This window comes from Mastigoproctus giganteus, chromosome 3 (genome assembly GCF_048544385.1).
Source record: "Mastigoproctus giganteus isolate SK-2022 chromosome 3, ASM4854438v1, whole genome shotgun sequence".
NCBI classification, from domain to species: domain Eukaryota; kingdom Metazoa; phylum Arthropoda; class Arachnida; order Uropygi; family Thelyphonidae; genus Mastigoproctus; species Mastigoproctus giganteus.
The window spans coordinates 9,617,673-9,638,726 of record NC_143577.1 but is presented as its reverse complement, the minus strand read 5'-3'; the positions used below and the strand labels follow the sequence as shown (position 1 = coordinate 9,638,726).

General features: G+C 35.5%; 1 protein-coding gene across 1 annotated transcript in view; it reads right to left on the bottom strand.

Moving 5' to 3' along the window:
• The window catches only part of LOC150087657 (E3 ubiquitin-protein ligase COP1-like), a 191,087-nt gene that overhangs the window by 123,630 nt on the left and 46,403 nt on the right, over positions 1 to 21,054 (bottom strand). Inside the window, exons 4-7 of the mRNA XM_090369904.1 lie at positions 13,588 to 13,643; positions 9,235 to 9,354; positions 7,146 to 7,214; positions 1,026 to 1,085 (exon numbers count right to left, since the gene is read on the bottom strand). Of these exons, the coding sequence (XP_090226030.1) occupies positions 1,026 to 1,085; positions 7,146 to 7,214; positions 9,235 to 9,354; positions 13,588 to 13,643 (305 nt within the window). The remainder of the gene's footprint in view (positions 1 to 1,025; positions 1,086 to 7,145; positions 7,215 to 9,234; positions 9,355 to 13,587; positions 13,644 to 21,054) is intronic.

The following is a 21,054-nucleotide window of genomic DNA, read 5'->3' as shown; positions in this document are numbered from 1 at the left end:
AAGTGATAGTTCAGTAAGAAAAAAAAAAACTTAAGTTTATAAAGGAAGGACTCTAGGAGAAATACCTAATCTATAAGAGAAAGTTAAATGTAATTGTAACCATACCCACAGAACTGTAGTGAAATACAGTCTCTCTATCGAAGACAACTTTAAAAATTCCTATAGTCACCAGACCTGCTCAAACAAGTTGTTATTGTTATTTTGGTTTTCAGGAGCATAAGCAACTAAGGCCATATTGCTCCGAGGATATGCGGTGGTCATTCCCTGACCTTTCCGCATCCTCCGTATTTGGTGGTCAAGGGTTTGAACCCCAGTCTAATCAAGAAGCGTCCAGCCCTTCATGACAATATAATGGTTTTGTTACTTGTCACTGCTGCTCCTGCCCAACTGGCTACGGAGACGCCTCTCAAACAAGTGACAAGTAACAAAACCATTATATTGTCATGAAGGGCTGGATGCTTTGGAGGAGATCTGAGTGAGATTTATAAGACTCGGAGAGGGTAGAGTACAATGAATAAAGGTGGAATTTCCACAGTATTAAATTCCATGGCACTACAACCAAAGGGTATAATATCTAACTAAGGAGTTAAGAGTTTCACATTAAATTCTAAAAATACTGATAATAAAATACTGAAAGATTTATCCTACAAATATTCTTTCAAGAAATAGCTGTGGATTAAAACTGAAAACTATCAATCTTAGCATACTAAGAATACCTATTCTCTCAAGATTTCATCCTACAAATATTCTCTCAAGAAATAGCTGTGGATTAAAACTGAATACAATCAATCCAAGCTCACCAAGAATAGCAGCAAATGTGGAGTATGAAAAGTTTTTGGCATCTCTTTGATTACATTGCTTTACAATGAAGTTTTTTTTCTCTCACACTGTAGTAACTATACTCCCAATATTCATAGATCCTTCACACTTTCCAGAGTATTTGTAATGGTCCAAAGCATAAAAAAAGAAAAAAAAAAGTATTTGCATATTACAAAATTTTTAAATGTTTAATTTCATCCGCTTACCTCAACTATTTTGGAGTCTTCATCAATAACACCAATCTCTTGGTTAAGTTTGTCTAGTTGCTGCAAAAGAAAAGAATTGTTAATATAAATTATATGTATTTGAAACTGCTATTGTGCAAACTAACAAACAAAGTTTAGAGATAACGAGAGTCTGATGTTACATGTCAATGCAATATTAATTACGAAGGAGATAAATAAAATCCTTACATTTAAATGTTTTAAGAAAATATCACAAAAACCCTATCAGATAGAGCACATTATTTAGAACTTAAAGCATTATAGTGTATCATGATAGAAATCTGGTTCGAATGATCTTATGTTTGCCCTAATGTATATTCATCAATCCCAAATCACTATCAAATTGAACAAGTTAAGTGATTATGCACTGTTATTTACAATTATCAAATTGAAAGAAGAGGAAAAAAACAAACCCTTCTGTACCATACTCAAATTGTTCCTAAATGTGCTAGGTAGCCTTTTGTGGGGGAAGTTGCAAAGGGAGATATGGGTTAACCTACTGGCATTATTAAAAAGTCCTGAAATTCTAACATGGACTGGAGCTGCTGTTCCAAACTAATTGCAATGAATGTTACTGTGTGTGTGTGTGTGTGTGTGTGTGTGTGTGTGTGTGTGTGCGCGCGCGCGCGCGCGCTGGGGGAGAAATTTTGTTCTGGACAAACAGCAACAACTTCAATTCTTCTAAAACTTAAGTTTTGTCCTATTTCTCGAGTCTGCTGCTCTCTTACACTTACCTTTGATGATACAGATTTCTAGACAAGATCAAATGGATTACTCTGATTTCTAATCTTTCTTGGCATACGCAAAACAAACTTATATGGGTACTGTTCTTCTAAATTGGCATCTAATTCCATCACTGTCTTATAAACCAGTCCAAATATGTGCTTCAAACATTCACTGTCCAACTCCAAATTCACAGCACTAACGTTTCATCTTCCTGATTTTTTATCCCTTCTACTTCTTGTACTCTTAAAAAAAAACTACCCCTAGACGTATTGCCCAAAAATTACAATTTACAGGAACTGAAGTCTAATGTGAACAGGTGTTTTCTGTCTTCCAAACCTTTAACTTGTGCACAGTACTAAGTACTATAGGTTCTAATATCTTTCATGTTTGGGGTTTTTATAGGAAAAAAATAAAAATCCTACTCCAAATAGCAGTTATCACTGATTACTGTTATCAACCACTTTTTTTACACATATAGTGACCCTTCTGCACATGAGTTCCTAAATGCTCGTGGGCCTGCAGTGGTCCGTTCTTGGAATGCATACAACTTGCAATAGTGAGTTTTTCAAATGTATGCATTTCTGATGGTGACAAGCTCTGTGAAGGGGGAGAAATTCTTTTGAGGAATTTTGAAGTTTTGTAAAAATAAATACTTTTAAATGTTGATTTTCTCTTATCAAATATTAGAGTGCAATTGCATTCTAATATTTGAGTGTGATTGTTTGCAATTTGAGTGTCGTATTGTTTTTTTAAATTCTGATTTCATTTTTGACAATAATTATTATCAAAAATGAAATCAGAAGTTAAAAAAAAAAACAATATGACAAAAAAATGTAAAAAAAAAACGAGCAAAAATAAAAAGCTGTTACTTTTTTTTTGGTGCAGTAATAATAATTTATGATTCAGTAATAGACTGCATCTATTTATGTATCACGTTATTATATTTCATCTATTTCTATATCAGAAATCCAGAGACTTCATTTAATTTTGCCTTATGCAAGCCTAAATCACAAAACTAAAGTTGGTGAAGGTTTCTTTTCCTATTTTCAAAGCTTTTTTTCAGACTGCCACCTTGTTGTTGTTGTTGTTATTTGGTTTTTAGGAGCATTAGCAACTAAGGCCATATTGCTCCGGGATATGCGGTGGTCATTTCCTGACCTTTCCGCATCCTCCGTATTTGGTGGTGACGGGCTCGAACCCCGGTCTAATCAAGAAACATGTGCTACGCACTGCTGCTCCTTCCCACCTGGCTACGGAGGCGCCTCCACCTTGTAAACTGTCTACTATTACTTGGAAGCTCAGATAAGATGTGACAGAACTTACTTATATAATTCTAGACAATTTGTACATAAACAAACACGTTTTGAAGCAAATAATAGATACTTCAAACAGGTCTGAAGTATCTATAAAGGTACAGAACATGTTAGTTTTAATTAATCAAGAGAAATTTCTAATACAACAAAATTTTCATAATTCTCATGTAAAATATTAATAGACTTTTAGTTGCACCGAGGACACATATTCACGAGATGATTAATATGTTAATTTAGTCATTACAAGAAAGGTAACAATTGCGCTGTGGAGAATTTCAATAAATTTCTCATGTGATAACAAGATTGCTAAGTTTTGGTTTTGCCACCATCACTAGCCACACAGTTCAATGTATTCAGCTATATGTTAATACAATAAAATAAGCATTACATTGTTTATTACTTGTTCTCTTCAGTGATGTTTGAAAAAACATTATTCTGAAAAAAATAATGATTAGAATCATTTATTTTTGCAGAAAGTTCAACAAGGAATCCAAAAAACAGATTTCCCAATATGTTCTGTTATTTTTTCTTTGTTGGTTAGCTTTTCACTTTCTCCTTAATTCTGGAAAAATTAATCTTCCCTTTAATTTATTTTTTAATGCTGGGTTTTTCCTATTGGGCAGTTAATCAAATTTCATTAACATGATAATGCACTCATATCAGACACAGGAAAGCGTGACTGACTTTCTGGATGAAAACCCACCTCTGATTAGAATGTCAGGCTAATGCACTGCTTAATTTTTCCCAACAGCACAAGGGAATAAAATTTTTTCCTCTGTACAGAGGAAAAAAGTTAAAAGCTTAAGTTTCCTCTTTTATCACTGGAAAAATTTGGCACTGTTAATTTAATCTCTTTGCTATTGCTGATCCAGAGGGAAGCAAATATTTGTAGTGAAATCTGGCCATAACACATGAGGAAGAACCAGCTCCAAGTATACCTGACTTTCACATATGAAATAGCTCCGATTGAAATTAAAGTTGCTGCGTGAAATTTTTTAACAACAGCCCAAATGGATATCCCACACAGACGAACAAAAAGTTAAACCTAAGGATCCTCTTATGTCATTGATAAAAAAGTGCGACACATCACTGCTGTTGCCACATGAACTGCAAAAAAATTATATGAAAAATAGCGTAACAAACATGGAAGACGAATCAGCTATGGTTGCAAGAATTTGTACAATGAACCTGGCAGTATGCTATTACAGATCATTGATGGAAACAGCAATTGAGGAGAATAAGCTGATGGCATATGAATTCAATTCCATTTGGTAATTTACACATTTATTGAATTAGCAAACTAGATTATAAAATTACATGAAATTATTGTTTATCACTCAACTATGATTTTATAGGTAGGTAGGTGGCCCTCATTGGAGGGCCACCTACCTACTGGGAAACTAAGTTATCATGTGTTTAGTAGAATCACATATTTGAATTTTACCAAATTTTTATCTTTTTTTCATTTAACCTGGCTTGCCAAAGTAGTATTGAATATGAGAGAAAACCTCCTCCTCATGGTTAATCTTTTCCTTAAATAGCAACTTAAAACTAGGTTTAATTTCCACACAATCAAGGTAGGTTAAAGATTCGCAAATGCATAACCGAATGAAGATTTTTACATCTGTATTCCACACACAACATTCTCTCTCTCTCTCTCTCTCATACTTCTCTAAAGTAGCATCAAACTGTTCACTAGTTCACATAAGCATCCAACGACAGTCCATGTAGCAGTAATTAGCAAGAATTACTGCTATATTATAAAGTTTATTGAATGAGTGGCAGCACCAGAAGAGAGAATGTCTTTTTTTTTTTTTTTTTTTGCCTGGATTACAGCAAATTAAACAGCAAATAACATCTCAAAATATATTTTTTCAATCTGGCTTCCGACACTACTACATTGCTAGACAAAATTAACAGAACAAAATGTTTTTCATGAATATTTTATTGTGAACAGCCTTGCCCAAGGCGAATATCTGATATAATGAGCATCCTGGTATGCAAATTCTGAGTATCCAATAGAAATCAATCCTATAGGCATGAATAATTTGCACATTACACAAATTATTGATGCCATAAAAAAACACAGATTGCGACCACATCACTTCATTCCTGTTTTTGGCTTGCTAAATGGGATAGCTTCATCTCCAGTACAGAATGCAAGTCACTGTCGTTTAAATGATTCTTTGAAATGACAGGTCATTGAACAATTTTAAACTAGGCAGTCACAGGCAGAGGTAGTATGTTGTCTTAATGTGTCATGCTGTATCATCCTGGCACTATGGAAGCAGTTTCTGGAGACAAAACATTACAAGAAGGGTTGGCCAAGGTCGTATGAGGGCTACATCAACTAGAACAGACGTAGCCCTCAAGACCCCTACAATGTATTGTCAACAACTGTCTCTTGAGGTTGCTGCAGCCACAAGTGAAAACATTTCCAAATGGACTGTGTTAAGAAGGTTCAATTCAAGTGGACTCTATGCAAGGAAGACAGTGGTTTGTATCCCATTAATCCTGTCTGTGCAGGTAGTTCAGTGGTATCATCATTGTCCTCCACACACTGGGTAGAAAAGGCATGGGTTCGAATCTCGTTGATGACGCAAGGAACTTTAATGGGTGTTTTTCACTCCATGGCTGAGTCAGTCAGTCTCAGGCATAGATAGTAAGATTTTTCTCCAGAAATTGGAGTTTTTCATCCAGCAAAACAGGCAAATTGACCAGAGAACACACACAATTTACAGACATAACACATATACAGGTATATGTAAGAAATTACAGGTGGGTGGCTCTAATATAATAATTTGTATTTTTGAATCCCATTAATCCCAAACCACCACAGAGTTCACTAAAACTGGTGCCTCCAAGTCACATTCATGTGACTTGGAGCCCTGACTTATGGGGTAGAGTTCTGTGCTCTGATGAGTCCCATTTTAGCTTACAGATAGATGGTATTTCATCTAGAGACAATGGGGAATGCAGTACCATCTCTTCAACATTAGAGAATCGGAAACTTACAGTGGAGATGGAAATGATCAACGGCTGCACCCCTCTTCATGTTTTCAATAGGAGTACCGTAACTGTGCAGGGATATCGAGAACAAATCCTCAAACTGTATGTTCAACTTTTTATGGGTACAGTTAGCCCAGATTTTCTTTTCATGCATGACAATGTCACTGCAAATAAGAGCTCAAATGGTGGAGGAATATCTTGAAACTGAAGATATCCAATGACTGCCACGGACAGCACAACCACCAAACTTAAATCCACTCGAACTTGTGTGGGATGCCCTTGGGTGTCACACTCCACACCAACAGTCAACTCCTTGGTCACTTTGTGAGCTAAGATCTACACTGGTGGAAGAATGGGATTTGCCACATAATCTTATAAACACCCTTATATCGAGCATGGTTCACTGTCAGGCTTGTTTAACCATTGGAGGGTATCATACGCCTTTTTATGTGACCATATTTTTGAGCATCTTATATCGACTTCTGTAATGTGACCTTTTGGTAATTCTTATAGAACTCTATAATGTCCCTTATACCTGTCTGAAGTTTCTCACTGTCTCCTCATTTTATTGTTCTATGGTACACCATCACACCAAATTTTGTCCTGCTTCAATCACAAACTGCATAAGTTACATCACATTTCCTATGTTCTGTTAATTTTGTCGAGCAATGTATATTGTAACGCTTGCATTAAACTGCATCTGAGGCTGCTGTGATCATACACGCCAAATTTGAGGTGATGGCAAATCTGATCTTTTTGCATATCCAACATCTTCAAGGTTGTGGACTGAAACTTTCAAATAGTTTGACAAGATCAGGCACTTTTCTTAACCCTTTTGCAAAAACAATTTGATTCTTTTTTATTTTTTTGCAGTTCGGCTATTAAATCTTTAATAAGATTTAATGGCCTAACTGCAGTTTTAAAATTCTACTAGAAAAAAAAAAAAAATGAAAATTTAAAAAAATGCAAATTACTTGCCCAAATTGCAAGGGTTTGTAAGCCTATAATTATACCAACAAATTTAAAAAATAAATTATAAATGCAAGCACATTACCTCTTGCTTATTCCTGCGCACCTGTTGAAGGAATTCTCGAAGAAGTTGAATTTCAGCTGCTTTACAACCCTGTTTAAATAATTCTTACTGTTATTATGAAATGCAATAAAGTTTTCAGAAACAAATATACAATTTTGTATAATATGGTATATGTAAACTTAAAATTCAAAAGAAAGTGCTTACATATACCATATTATAAAAAAATCGTATATCAAAACAATTAAAATCAGCGTATCATATGCCTTTAGCTTTTATGTTAATTACTTATTGGATTATTGCACAACTGAATAATTAGATGACATAAAAATATTTCAATTTACTATTATAATCCTAATAAAAAGCTCTTTAATATTTAAAATGAAGTAACCCAAAAATATATTTATCCCATTAATTCAATCTAAACCATAAAAGATAAGTATATTATCCAAAGTAAAATCTTAAATAATGATTTCAGATAGTCAACAAATTTACACATCCTATTCTTCCACATATCCAAGAGTAAGTAAGTGAGATGTAAATGGATATGAGACACATTTCATTGAAGATTTATGTTCAGATTTTCAAATATTGATATAACATTCACAAAGAATAAGAAAACCACTTTATTCAAGCCAGAAGTGACTTTCTATGTATGAAGATAACCTGCCTAGAATTATCAGCTTTCTTGGACTGTTTAAGACTCTTGTGCCAGAAGTTTACAATTCAGAAGTTCTTTTCCTTGAGACCTTCTTTTGGAATATGAACTGAATCTATACATGAGTCAGTGCTACTCACTAGCAACTACATGTCATACTTTTCAATTTGGTAACTTTGAAATGGCATGAATAGCTTATACAGCTTTTCATGCCACTTCTTTAAATACACTTGTCAAAAGCTGCCACTGTTCTACTAGTCTGGTTAAACATTTATTGAAAGACAGCCAGTGCACGCATACATACATGCTCCAAAATGTTAAGTGGCATGCATTAATTGAAATTGTTTCAATCTGTCTTTCCCTTGGACACTTCTTTCTAGATATTAGTAAATGTCTACCAAATACTCATTCATTATCCACAAGTGGAAGTGAAAACAGGCACAAGGTATTAAAAAAGGAAAGTAAGCACCATGTGCTCAATCTCCTCTTTTAATATGCTTCTTGTGCCTGTTTTCACTTTTAATATACTGTTTTTTCTTTTAATATCCTTGCTGTCTGTATGATTAGCACAGGTCAGAAGCTGAAGTATGATAAACAATGCCAACTGTTTTCACTTTTAATATATTGTTTTTTCTTTTAATATCCTTGCTGTCTATGATTAGCACAGGTCAGACGCTGAAGTATGATAAACAATGCAATTCAGCACATATGACATTATCATCTTCACTTTGAAATAGAAATTTATTTTTGCATTTCTCTCTGCTATTTATTTGCAAATGTCTGATTACATTTTGTTTCCCACCACTTGCAAGTGAAAAATCTTTTCTATGCAGATTACACAAAGCAAAGTGTTCATTTTTCCATATTTTATAGTACATAGAAAACCTTGTGAATATATGTTCTTAAATATTGTTGCATTTCTTTGTAATCTTATTGAAGGGCATTGAAAATTAACTTCTCACTGTGCAAAAAAAAAAAAAAAAAAAAACAGTAAATGCTAAACCTAACAAGTGTTTTGTGCATTACACATACTTTATACCACACATAAAAACAACCCTCAGCCAATTTTTTAATGAAAATAAGAAAAAAATTGAAGAATTTAAAATTTCTTCAAATGGCTTCATTGTTAAATTAAATTTTTATTTTAACAATGAAGCGTAGTGTCACATTTTTTTCAAAAAAGACAGAGGAAAAACTGTTATGATGGTAAGACAGAGAAGGCATTAAAAAAAGAATCAAAGACAGAGTCTCCATCATAAATCCAGGTAGTTGGCAGGCAGATTTTCTTTTTCATTTCTCTCTGCTATTGTAACAATGCTGATGTCAAATTTGAGTTTGCAAGTTATTCACCACCAGGTGGATTCTTACAATCAGGTAAAAAATGGATCACCATTACGTAAAAGTGGTAAATATATTTAACAAATATATTCTTGTAAAATACAGATATATACATACTGCTTCTAATTGCTGCTTCTTTTGATAGAGAATTTCCAGCATATAGTTAACATCAGCCAAACCCAAATTATCAGTTTCTTGAGCTAAAAATTCTTGCAGTTCTGATACACCTTGATTTTTCTGAAAATCATAAAAAAATAAAAATAATCTATCAATTAAGTAAGATTAAAAGATTATATAACCAACTCAAACAAATGATAAGAAATAAAAATAAAACATAATGCCACAATAATATAATTTTCATATAATCAAATTCAGCAGACTTACGTTACACAGTGACATGAGTAATTATAGACCTGTTAGTTTAACTTCTGTTCTGGGTAAAATAATGGAGTCACTGGTTAAAGAACCACTGCAGGTTCACCTAGACAAGACTGCAGTTATAGTTCAGACACAGCATGGGTTTGTTAAGGGGAAGTCTTGTCTGACCAATCTGATTGGATACTGTGATGTGGTCACAAAGGAATTGGATGTAAAAAATAATTTCGATATCATACTTGGATTTCAGAAATTCTTTTGATACTGTTGCACATGGAAGACTACTGTAAAGATTGGAGCAGTAGTATGGCATTAAGGGCAAGTTAGTGCCATGGATAAGGAGATGGGTGAGTGGGAGAAGACAGAGTGGTAATTAATGGACACTGCTCTTCGTGGACTAATGTTATTAGTGAAGTCCCCAAGGGTTCGATGTTGGGCCCATTGTTTTCTGCATTTATCAATAATACTGATGAAGGTATATCAAGCTTAATGTTGGTAGGGTTGTTAATGACAGTATGCTATTGCAACAGGCTCTAGAAAAGTTGAGCAGATGGGCTGAGAGATGGCAACTGAAGTTTAAGTACAAAGTACTGCATATAGGTAGCAATAACCGCAGAGTAATGTATCAACTGTGCGGTACTACACTCAGGTAGTGGAGAATGAAAAAGACCTGGGGGCAATTGGGCAGTCAGATATGAAGTTTTCTGAGCAGTGCAGAGGGGCTGCAAGAGTAGCTCATGGGGTCTTGTCAATGATATACAGGAACTTTGCTAGCAGAGATAAGTAGGTGATTATTCTCTTGTATAAGGCAATGTTCAGGCTACACCTTGAGTACTGCATACAGGTCTGGAGGCCTCATTTTAGGTAGGATGTAGAGCTGCTGGAATGAGTACAGAAAAGGACAAAGAGATTGGTGAGTGGAATAAAAGGTTGCTCTTGCCAAGTAAGGCTAAAGTTCTGCAAACTGCAGCACCTGGAGACTAGGCACTAGCAAGGTGATCCGACTGAGGTATAAGATTACACACATTAGACTGTCTTATCACAGGGATTTTTAACTTTTCAATTGGAACTTGTGGGCTTGCAGCTCACTCAGTAGAAAAACATCTCTTGACTTTTTAAGAAAAAAGTAACAAGGTTAAGTGAGGGAATATTATTGACATGGCTATCAGCAGTGACCACAACATATTGATGTAAGATTTATTCAATGCAATAACTACTGTCAAGGGTAAAGGCAAGGGAAGGGATTTTGTTTTCACAAAGGTGATTATAACAGACACGGACATTTTTTAAAATTCTTTTGAGATCAGCTGATTGTTGAAGAATATAAATGGGAAGTGCTCTGAAAAGTAATCATAGAGGCCACTAAGTATTTTATACCAACTAAGAGATATCATTTAAGGTTTAGACCAAAATGGACGTTTAGATGAACTGATGGGCTTAGTGGCAGAGAATGCATGGGGCGATTATAAATTGCCAGGGAACAGAGAGCTCTACAACAAGCACAAATCAGTGTGTAATCAAGTTATTCGGGAGATTAGGCGGGCTAAAGAAGATTATGAGAGGTCCTTGCTAAGAATGCAAAGGAAAGCAAGTAATTCTTTGCATATTTTAACACTAGAAGGAAAGGAATGAATTGCAGTCCACTAGATATGAACAGCACAACTACTGATGATCCTGTATAGATTGCTGATAAACTGAATAAATATTCTGCATCTATTTACACATGAAGCCATATTTAGAGATCAGGTTAGCAGAGGTCTATCTAATACTGATTGGGAGTTAAAGGATTTTACAATAACAAAAAATAAGGTGTAAGGGAACATCTGGGGATAATGGAATATATTAAAAGAAGCTATAAAAGAGGTAGTTAAGAGGTAGTTAAGCTTTGAACCATAGTAATGAGAGCATACTTACATTTAGGAGATGTACTTACAGATTGGAGATGTGCAAACATGTCTCCTATTTACTAGAGTGGTTCAAAGGGTGAAGTGGGTAACTACAGACCTGTAAATTAAACCTCTGTGCTAGGGAAAAATAATGGAATCTGTAGTTAAAGTAAAGTAATATATAAAGTATTATAAGGTAAGACCAGATTTCAGAAAGGTGTTATTATAGGAGTACATTTAGCAGGAGTCACAACTGAGAAAACAAAGGAAATCACTGGTGTGTCAAAAGCAACCATCTCAAAAGTATACAATATGGGAAGCTGGAAGAAGAAAGGAAAATGCAACTCTAAATGCAATAAGTTGGGCAGTAAGTTGGTATTTCAAGAAAGGAACCAGAGGAATTTAAAGAAATCTGTTCATCAGAATAGAAGATCCTGTGTGCATCAAATGACTGAAAAATTCAACCTAGGCAAAGAACAATCAATTTCTAATCAAACTGTGTGGTTGGAGTGAAGAATCTTGAGATTAGGTGGGCATGTGCATATATGAAAGATATACTTTATGTAAAAACCAAAAGGTTTGACTGGAGTAGTGCCACCAATGCCAAGACTGGATTTGGCATTGGAAAAAGATTATGTGGCCTGATGAGTCTCAATTTACACTATTTAAGTGGTAGGGTGAAAGTATGGCATGAGCCTCATGAAGTTATACATCCACTATCTCATATTCACTGCTCAAAAAAGCTGGAGGAGGTATGATGGTAAGAAGTATGTTCTGTTGGTAAGGGCTGGGTCTGCTTATACCATTAAAAGGTCATTTTACCTCCAATGAATACCTTTCTGTCAGTGTGGACCAACTTCACAATTGTGATGGATGCTTTCAAAATGACAATGTTACTATTCACTATGTAAATTTGTAATTGAGTGGATGAGGAACATTACCAAGGTTTTCAACATCTACACTGGTCACTTAATTCTCTATATCTCAATACAACTGAGAATGTCTGGGATATAATGATATGCTAGAAAGGACAGTTCAGCTTCACAGTTCTCAACTGACCTCAACAAAATATGGAGGCTAGACTCCCTCAGACACCTACTGCAATCCATGCCACAATGTGTGTGGGCTGTAATTCAGGCAAAAGGTGGAACTACTGGCACCGAATAAAGTTTCTAATTTTTTGGCCAAGGAGTAAATAAATTAAGAAAATGGGCTGTAAAATGGCAGCTGAGGTGTAACAGTGAGAAATGCAAGGTACTGCATTTGGGTAGCAGTAATTCCAGAATAACATGCCACTTAGATTTTACCAAAGTCAATGGTAGTGGGATATGAAAAAGATCTATGGGTAACTGTACAGTGTAACATGAAATTGAGCAGTGCAGACCAGCTGTTACAACAGCTCATGGGGGTTCTGCTAATGATATAGAGAAATTTTCCAATAAAAACAAAGAGGTGATCATCCTGAAGTGTTAGGTACATCTGGAATACAATATATAGGCTTGGAAACTTCATTTTATGAAGGGTCTAGCTCTGCTGGAAAGGGTGCAAAGAAAAAAGTAACAAGGTTAAGTGGGGGCAAAAAAAGGGATATTCCTACCAAGAAAGAAAAGGAGCTCTTTCCTTCCTTGTAAATTGCAGTCTCTGGAAACAAGGTATTTGAATGGAGACTAATTGAAGTGTAAGGTTTTAAAAGAGTTAATTAAACTAAATATTAAGGCATCTTTACACTTTCTCAGCTGTAATCAATCACTGAAATAAACTTCCACCTAATGTTGTGGAGGTTGGTATTTGAATAAATTTAATGAAGATTTGGAATAGGCAATTGAAGTTTTTTTTTTCTTTTTTTTGCTGGTTCTATACAAGGTTTGCTTCCTTGCATTATTCTGCCAATGCTAATACTAAAAATGGTGGAATATAACATACACTGTTTAAGCGGTGGAATATTTTAACTGAAGGAGGATAAGAGATGAGAACAAAGATAATTATACAAAAAGATCTTTATTGTATATAAATAATTTTTATATGCCCACTCATTTACATGTTATTAATAAATTGGAATTTTACAGAATGGCAAAGATGTTTTTCAATAGACATGAAAAAAGTACTCTCATATAAAAATATACAAGCATGCCACTACTATATTTTCAATTCTGTTTATAAGCAAATTATAATTTCATATTAATCATACATTAAGTTTTACTATACTCACAATGTGATCCATCTTAACTTTCTTTTCTTGGTGATGCTTTGTAATCAACTCATTTACTAAGGGAAAATATATAAACACAAATTAACTGATGATTAAAACAAGTAATATATAATATGAATTAATCATATTGGGTGTTTATATAAGTGGTACACATGAAGGTTGAGGAAAAAGTAGGCATTTACAATAAAGTACAATTTATTATCACATTCTTAAATCTAGCAATCTTCAGAAATGGGAAAATGGAAAATTTTTAATATGGATACTATTTCAGCCGAAGGAAATCAGAATGTTCAAAAGAGTTCATTTTAATTTTAATACAATTTAGGCCTAATCATCAGATTGTATTAACCAGTTGGCAGTCACATAAAATCATATACAAAATAACGCTAAGTTTATAATCCATTTTCACCCTGTTCAATAGATACTTCTCAAAGCATTAATAAAAAAAAAAAAAAAACATTACTTTGGAAAGCACTGTGAGTTAGTCTTCCTCTGACTTCCACCCAGAGATCATCGGAAGTCAAAGTGGGAAAGGGAAGTGATTCCCATGTGAATATCAGTGGATTAATTATAATGATAAAAAAATTAAAACAATTAAAATATAGACAATTTAACTGCTGCTACTTATCTATATTATTTAAATAAATTCAAACTTAATTTTATAAAATATGGTAATGCTAATATTAATATTACTATGGCTTATACCATACCCAAAAAAAAAAAAAAAAAAACTACAATGTACACACACTTCAATTTAATACAGACATATTTGACAAATCAAGTGAGACTTCTAGGAAACATTTCTGAATTTTAGAAAAAGAATATCAGCAGATTATATATGTCCCTCCCCTGCAACCTGACCAAATCCTGAGAAAAGAAGAAATTGTGTTATCACACAAAAAAAATCACGACTACTATTAAATATCACTATCATTTTACAAATTGGTGAACTAATCGAAATAACTAACTTTCTAACAATAAAGAAATCTCAGTGTATTTAAAATAAATTCCTATCCATCAACTAAGTTAGGGAGTGCTGGATAGCACTACCTAGGCATAGGACTCATTTCAAAGGAAACTATAATATTAAAAATCTATTTTACTTTAGCACAGAGTATGCACAACCATCATCATCATCAGCCATTTTCAATCCACTGCAGGATGAAGGCCTCTCCAGCAACTTTCCAGTTCCTTCTGTTTTGAGCACTGGCCATCCATTTACTACCCACAAACTCATGAATTTCATCTATCCAACTCCGACTTTGTCTTCCAGGTTTTCTTCTAGCTCCCCTTGGGTACCATTCTGTTATTTTCTTAGTCCATCTGTCATCATGTCTCCGAGCTATGTGTCCTGCCCAAAACCATTTTAGTTCTTTAGTTTTGATAAGAATGTCCTTTACTTGAGTTTGCTGCCTAATCCATGTGTTTCTCTTCTTATCTAACAGTCTGATACCCAATATAATTTGTTCCATTCTTCGCTGTGTAGTTCTCAGCTTCTCTTCCATTCTTTTGGTGAGTGCCCAAGTTTCACTTCCATAAGTCATGGTGGGGAGTATACATTGGTTCATTATTTTACGTTTCAGACAAACTGGGATATTGCTCTTCAGTATGTGACTATATTTCCTGAATGCTATCCATCCAAAATTTATTCTTCTCTTGACTTCCAGCCATTTATCATTATTACAGCTAATAACTTGTCCCAGAAAGTATATGACTCTACCTTTTCAATTACTGCTCCTTCAAGCATTATTTCCCTTTCTGTGGCATACTTGTTCATCATTACTTTTGTTTTAGTCATATTCATCTTTAGTCCAAAATCCTTAATAACTGTGTATAACTGATTAAGATTTTCCTCTAATTCTTTGGGATCGTGGCTTATGACCACAATGTCATCTGCAAATCGTAAATGGTTTAGGTACTCTCCGTTCACATTGACTCCTTTCTGCGACCAGTCTAATCTTCTGAAAGCTTCCTCAAGGGCAGCAGCAAACAGCTTCGGAGATATTGTGTCTCTTTGTTGAACTCCTTTCTCGATTTTAAATTTCCAATTGTCTTTGTCTAGTCTAATAAAGGAGGTAGCACTCTCATATATTTTCTTCAAAATCATAATATATGGGGTATCTATGCCTTGTCTTTCCAGTGCCCGAAACATTGCCTTATGCTGTATGGAGTCAAATGCCTTTTCATAATCCACAAATGCCAGGCATAATGGTGTTTTATATTCATTTGCTTTCTCCATTAGCTGTGATATTACGTGAAGGTGATCCATAGTTGAGAATCCTGTCCTAAAGCCAGCTTGCTCTTTCGGTTGATTCTCATCAAGTATTCTTTCTAATCTGTTAGTAATGACCCTTGTGAACAACTTGTAGATGTGGGATAACAAGCTAATTGGTCTATAATTTCCAATTTCTGATTTATCTCCTTTCTTATGCAGCAAAACTATGATTGCATTATTCCACTGCTTAGGGGTCACACCTTTTCTAATGCACTTTGTGAAGAGCCTTGCCAGTTTTTGTGTTGTCTCTTCCTCCCAATTTTAACAACTCTACAGTAACTTCATCTTCCCCCGGGGCTTTCTGATTCTTCATTTTCTTCAATGCATGTTCTACCTCATCAGGAAGAATATCGGGTATGTTGTATCTGTTGCTACTTTGCAATCCATCTTCCCCACTGCTGGCATCATTCCCCTGCTCCTTGTATAATTCTCTATAGTAGTCTTCTGCTATTTGAATTATGCCTTCTCTGCTGTTTATAAGTACACCATCGCTATTCTTCAGTTTCAGTATCATTTGTCTTTCTGTATTACTGCTCATGGCTACTGATTTAAATCCTTTGTTTTCCCTTAATGCTTGTTCTACTTTTCTTGTGTTAAATCTTCTTATGTCCTCTCTGAGTCTCTTTCTAATGGCTTTGCATAACTCAGTATACTCAATTTTCTCCCTGTCAGTGTTTTTCTTGCTTTTCATTTGTCGTCTTCAGTTCATCATGACAAGTGTTTCTTGACTAATTTTTTCTTCTTTGGATTTCATTTTCCCTATAGGTCTCTTGGGCTTTATCACTTTCAGAAAGTTGTAATATTCCTTGTCGATATGTTGGTCCTGAGCAGTCTGCAGAAGCTCAAACTTGTTCTTAAGTTCCAGTACATACTGCTTTTTCTCCTCTTCTGTTATCTCAAAGACCTTTGTATTATTTACTTGAGTCAGTTTTTTCCCTTCCTTTCCTACATCTATATCAAGCATACATCTTACCATTCTGTGATCACTTCCAACATTTACCTTATTCAGGACGGTAACATCATTCACAATATATCTTCTGTTAGTGAGGATGAAGTCGATTTCATTAGTAGTTAATCCATTTGGACTCTTCCATATCCACTTTCTGTTCACCCTTTTCTGGAAAAAAAGTGTTCATTACTGACAGTCCTTGAGATTCTGCAAATTCCACAAGTCTTTCACCTCTTTCATTTCTTTCACCAATTCCAAAATTTCCTATAGTTCTCCTTTCTGCGCTGTTTTGTCTTTTTCCAACCTTAGCATTGAAGTCCCCTATAATAATAGTGTAGTGGGTTTTTTGCTCATCTAGAAGACTCTCAATTTCGGTGTACATTTCTTCAACCTCTTCATCATCATGGCTCGATGTTGGTGCATAAATCATTATAATCTTTAGCTTGTACCTCTTAGAAATCTTGAGTATTAGTCTTGACACCCTTGGTGATGTATTTTTGAATTCCAAAAATGTTGTTTTTAAAATCTTTATGGACCAGAAACCCAACTCCACCTTCACTCCTTTCACTGTTTCCATTGGTGCACAACCGTATAACACTTTAAAAATACTTCCATATAAACATTTACACATGTAAATGTTTATATGGAATGTGTGAAGAGCAGTATAAAATGATGCAGGTGCAGAAATGGTTTAAAAGAAAACACGACTAGAGAATTGGGTGAGAATTTTTATTATTAAAAACTAAGGATTTTACACCAAATATGACTTAGGAAAGGAGTGGGAGATTGTAAATAATCTGATGCTTTGGCAGCTACTGTGCTCCCTTCTTCTGAGACTTGAAGAAACTCTGGGGGGGGGGGCCTACCAGCCGGGAATGACTGCTGAAGTGTGTGGGTGTAGGTGTGTGTGTGTGTGTGTGTGTGTGTGTGTGTGTGTGTGTGTGCGTGTGTGTGTGTGTGTGCATGCTAAAGTAAGAGACTAAAATAAGACTGGCACACACACTTCAGTGGACACTCTTAGCCAGTAGGCCTCCTCCTAAACAAAGTATTATTGACAATCTCCCCTTCCCCAATCATTTCGTATAAACATCTTGGTAATTTTAATGTTCACAACTCCAGCTAGCTTCAAATTTTCTAGCTGCACAGTTCTGGGTGAGAGAGGTACTGAAACTTTTGCTATTATTATTAACCTTACACACTGTTCATTTATCCTCTAAAATACCAAGCAAGCAATCCTAACAACATATCTAACACTTGATATTTTCCTTGTACATGGCCATTTTAAATATTTAACCTACTGGAAAGAATGAATAGGTGGAATGGGATTTTTTTTTTTTTTTTTTCACTGATGAGCTTGCTACCATGCATCATTTTCCACTATTAATACTTACGAGTATACTAATTTTAAGAGTGTCAAATGGGATGACCTGTATTTCTATTACTTTTTTTTTTTGGTTGGACTAATGTTTTAAATATTCTGATCTCGTCAGTGCAATTATTCTTTAAGGAATCAAATCCTTTATTTCTCATTCCAACCTAAACTCTCAACCTTTATCTAAATCCTGGGTTTTCCAATAAATGTTCCTCGCTGGGTGCTAGGTTAGCCTGTGCGGACGCAGTTCCTAGAAGCTCTTGGAACAGAGAAGTTTTTCCTGATTTATTTTCTGATTTATTATCTTAAATTGTCATAGTAACTTATTTTCTAGAGTAGCTTTATATTCCTAGTTACGATACTTAGTTTAAAGTTTAACTTAGACAGAGATTTTGTAGATATTACTTAGTATCGATAACGGTACAAAATCCACGTGTTACAAATTGAACGAGAGGTCTTTTTTTTTAACCAAATTTAGTCGATTTATTAACCAATTGTTATATAAAATTATCTTCTATAAGTAGATTATAGACCTAGTCAGGATCCTTAGTTTATTCTAAATTGAGATAGCGAGATTTGGAAGCTAATCAATACTTACGAGTCCGTAGAAGTACCGTTCGAGAATTCCCGCCATTTTTACACGATAGCATAAGCTTAGTGTAGTATAGTGCATAATATAATATTGTCAATTAATCAGTAAATCTATTAATCTTGATAAACTTTATTGTCATTTAAATTGTATTTTTAACTCTATATATATATAACGACTTAATCGTAACAAATAATTAATACATAACTATAGTGGTACACGTGATACGGAAGTTGTATAAAGGGAACAAGTAGAAAACACTAGATACCGAAAAAAAAAAAATATAACATAAGTGTTTTGGGATATAACTTAAGGATTTAATTTTTGTTTTGAAATTTTATTGAATTAAATCAGAATCATGACTCTGACCAGAGCAGCGAAGCAAAAGGCTCAAGCTAATGGGAATGCTGTGGTTCAGGGGAGAACTGAGGGGGGCAGTTGCCCTCTGAATCACAGTCTTTTAAAATGCACTGTTTGCTTGATGTTTGCGGAGCAGTCGGGTACGGGACATGATACTGCCAAGGGGGATGTCTCTGTGTGTGCACGATGTAAGGAGTGCAAGGAAATCAGGCGACAACTCAGCATTGTTATGAGCCTTTATGAGAGCTTGAAGGACAGGGTGGATGCCCTCGAAGGAAATAAATTGAGGGACCCATCAAGCTCTCAGCTGCCCACATCAACGCCAGAGCTTGCACTTGGTCATCAGGCAACACAGAGGCAGCCCCCTAGGCAGAATGCGCTGGTCCCACAGGAACTAGTAGTTGCTGGTGACTCTATTGTCAGGGAAACGGGGGCGCCTCCGTAGCCAGGTGGGAAGGAGCAGCAGTGCGCAGCACACGCTTCTTGATTAGACCGGGGTTCGAGCCTGTCACCACCAAATACGGAGGATGCGGAAAGGTCAAAGAATGACCACCGCATATCCCGGAGTAATATGGCCTCAGTTGCTAATGCTCCTAAAAACCAACAAAACAAACAAACAAACATCAAGGAAACGGGGAACATGCTATGTAAAAAGGATAGGTGGAATAGGACCAGGGTATGTCTGCCAGGGGCAAAGGTTGATGACGTTGTAGAGCGGATATCATCTTTTAAGGGCACAAAAGGTGATATAGTTGTACACGTTGGCACTAATGATATTAAGAGTAGGAGACAGGCGGAATTACTTAGCAAGTACAGGTCACTGTTGAAAAAAAGCCGTGACTTAGGGTTGAATTTGAAAGTGTCTGCAATTCTGCCCAGACACGATAGGAGGGAGTATATGATGAGAGCCTTGTCGATCAATTCGGCCCTGGAGGGATCGTGCAAGGCTCAAGGGGTAGAATTTTTTTCAGCCTGGACTGTACTTGTTAACAGGAGAGATTGCTTCTACAGGGATGGGATACACTTAAATAGAAAGGGTGCAAGAATTTTTGCTGATGCTGTCGAGGCAGTGTTAGGTGGGTCGGAAAACTGCTAGTTGGGGGGGGATACAAGGACTAATAGATTAACAGTAGCCACTGGCAGAGGTGGAAGTGATTCTTGCACTGCTTCTATTGAAATGAGCAGAAGCCTGAAAAACAAGATGCAGGATATTTCAGAGACTGCTGGGAGTCATTGCGGTACAAGTAAACACATGGGTTGTGTTAGGGTAGCTAAGAATAGAAACAGGTGCATGTATACCTGCATGTACACAATGCTAGGAGTTTGGTAAATAAATTTGATGAATTTGAGGTATTGCTCAAAACATCAAAGGCAGATACTGTTGGGATATCAGAGACGTGGTGTCACACAGATATAAGTAAGGCGGAACTGGAATTTGGGGAATACAATGTGTATAGAAAGGATAGACAGGACAGGAGGGGAGGAGGGGTTATGCTATTAGTTAAGAAACACATAAAGTCCAAGAAAGTGAACCCAGTCGACATCGATGGACAGGGCAGTGTCGAGTCAGTTTGGTGTGACATAAGCATAGGGAAATCAAAATTGAGAGTAGGAGTGTGCTATAGGCCTAATGACTCTGATGAGTATAATAAGATATTGTACAGGGAAATAGGGTGGGCCAGTAAATCAGAGAGTCTTATAATGGGGGATTTTAATTTCCCAGATATTGACTGGAATTTGACTGTTGGTCACTCACACACTAGCAATGCTTTTGTGGATTTATTGGATGATTGTTTTCTACATCAGCATATTCGTGAGGCAACAAGAGGGGGCAATACTCTTGATCTGATTATCAGTAGTGATTCTTCATGCATTAAGAATCTGCAGATAAATGAACCACTAGGTGGCAGTGATCACAGTGT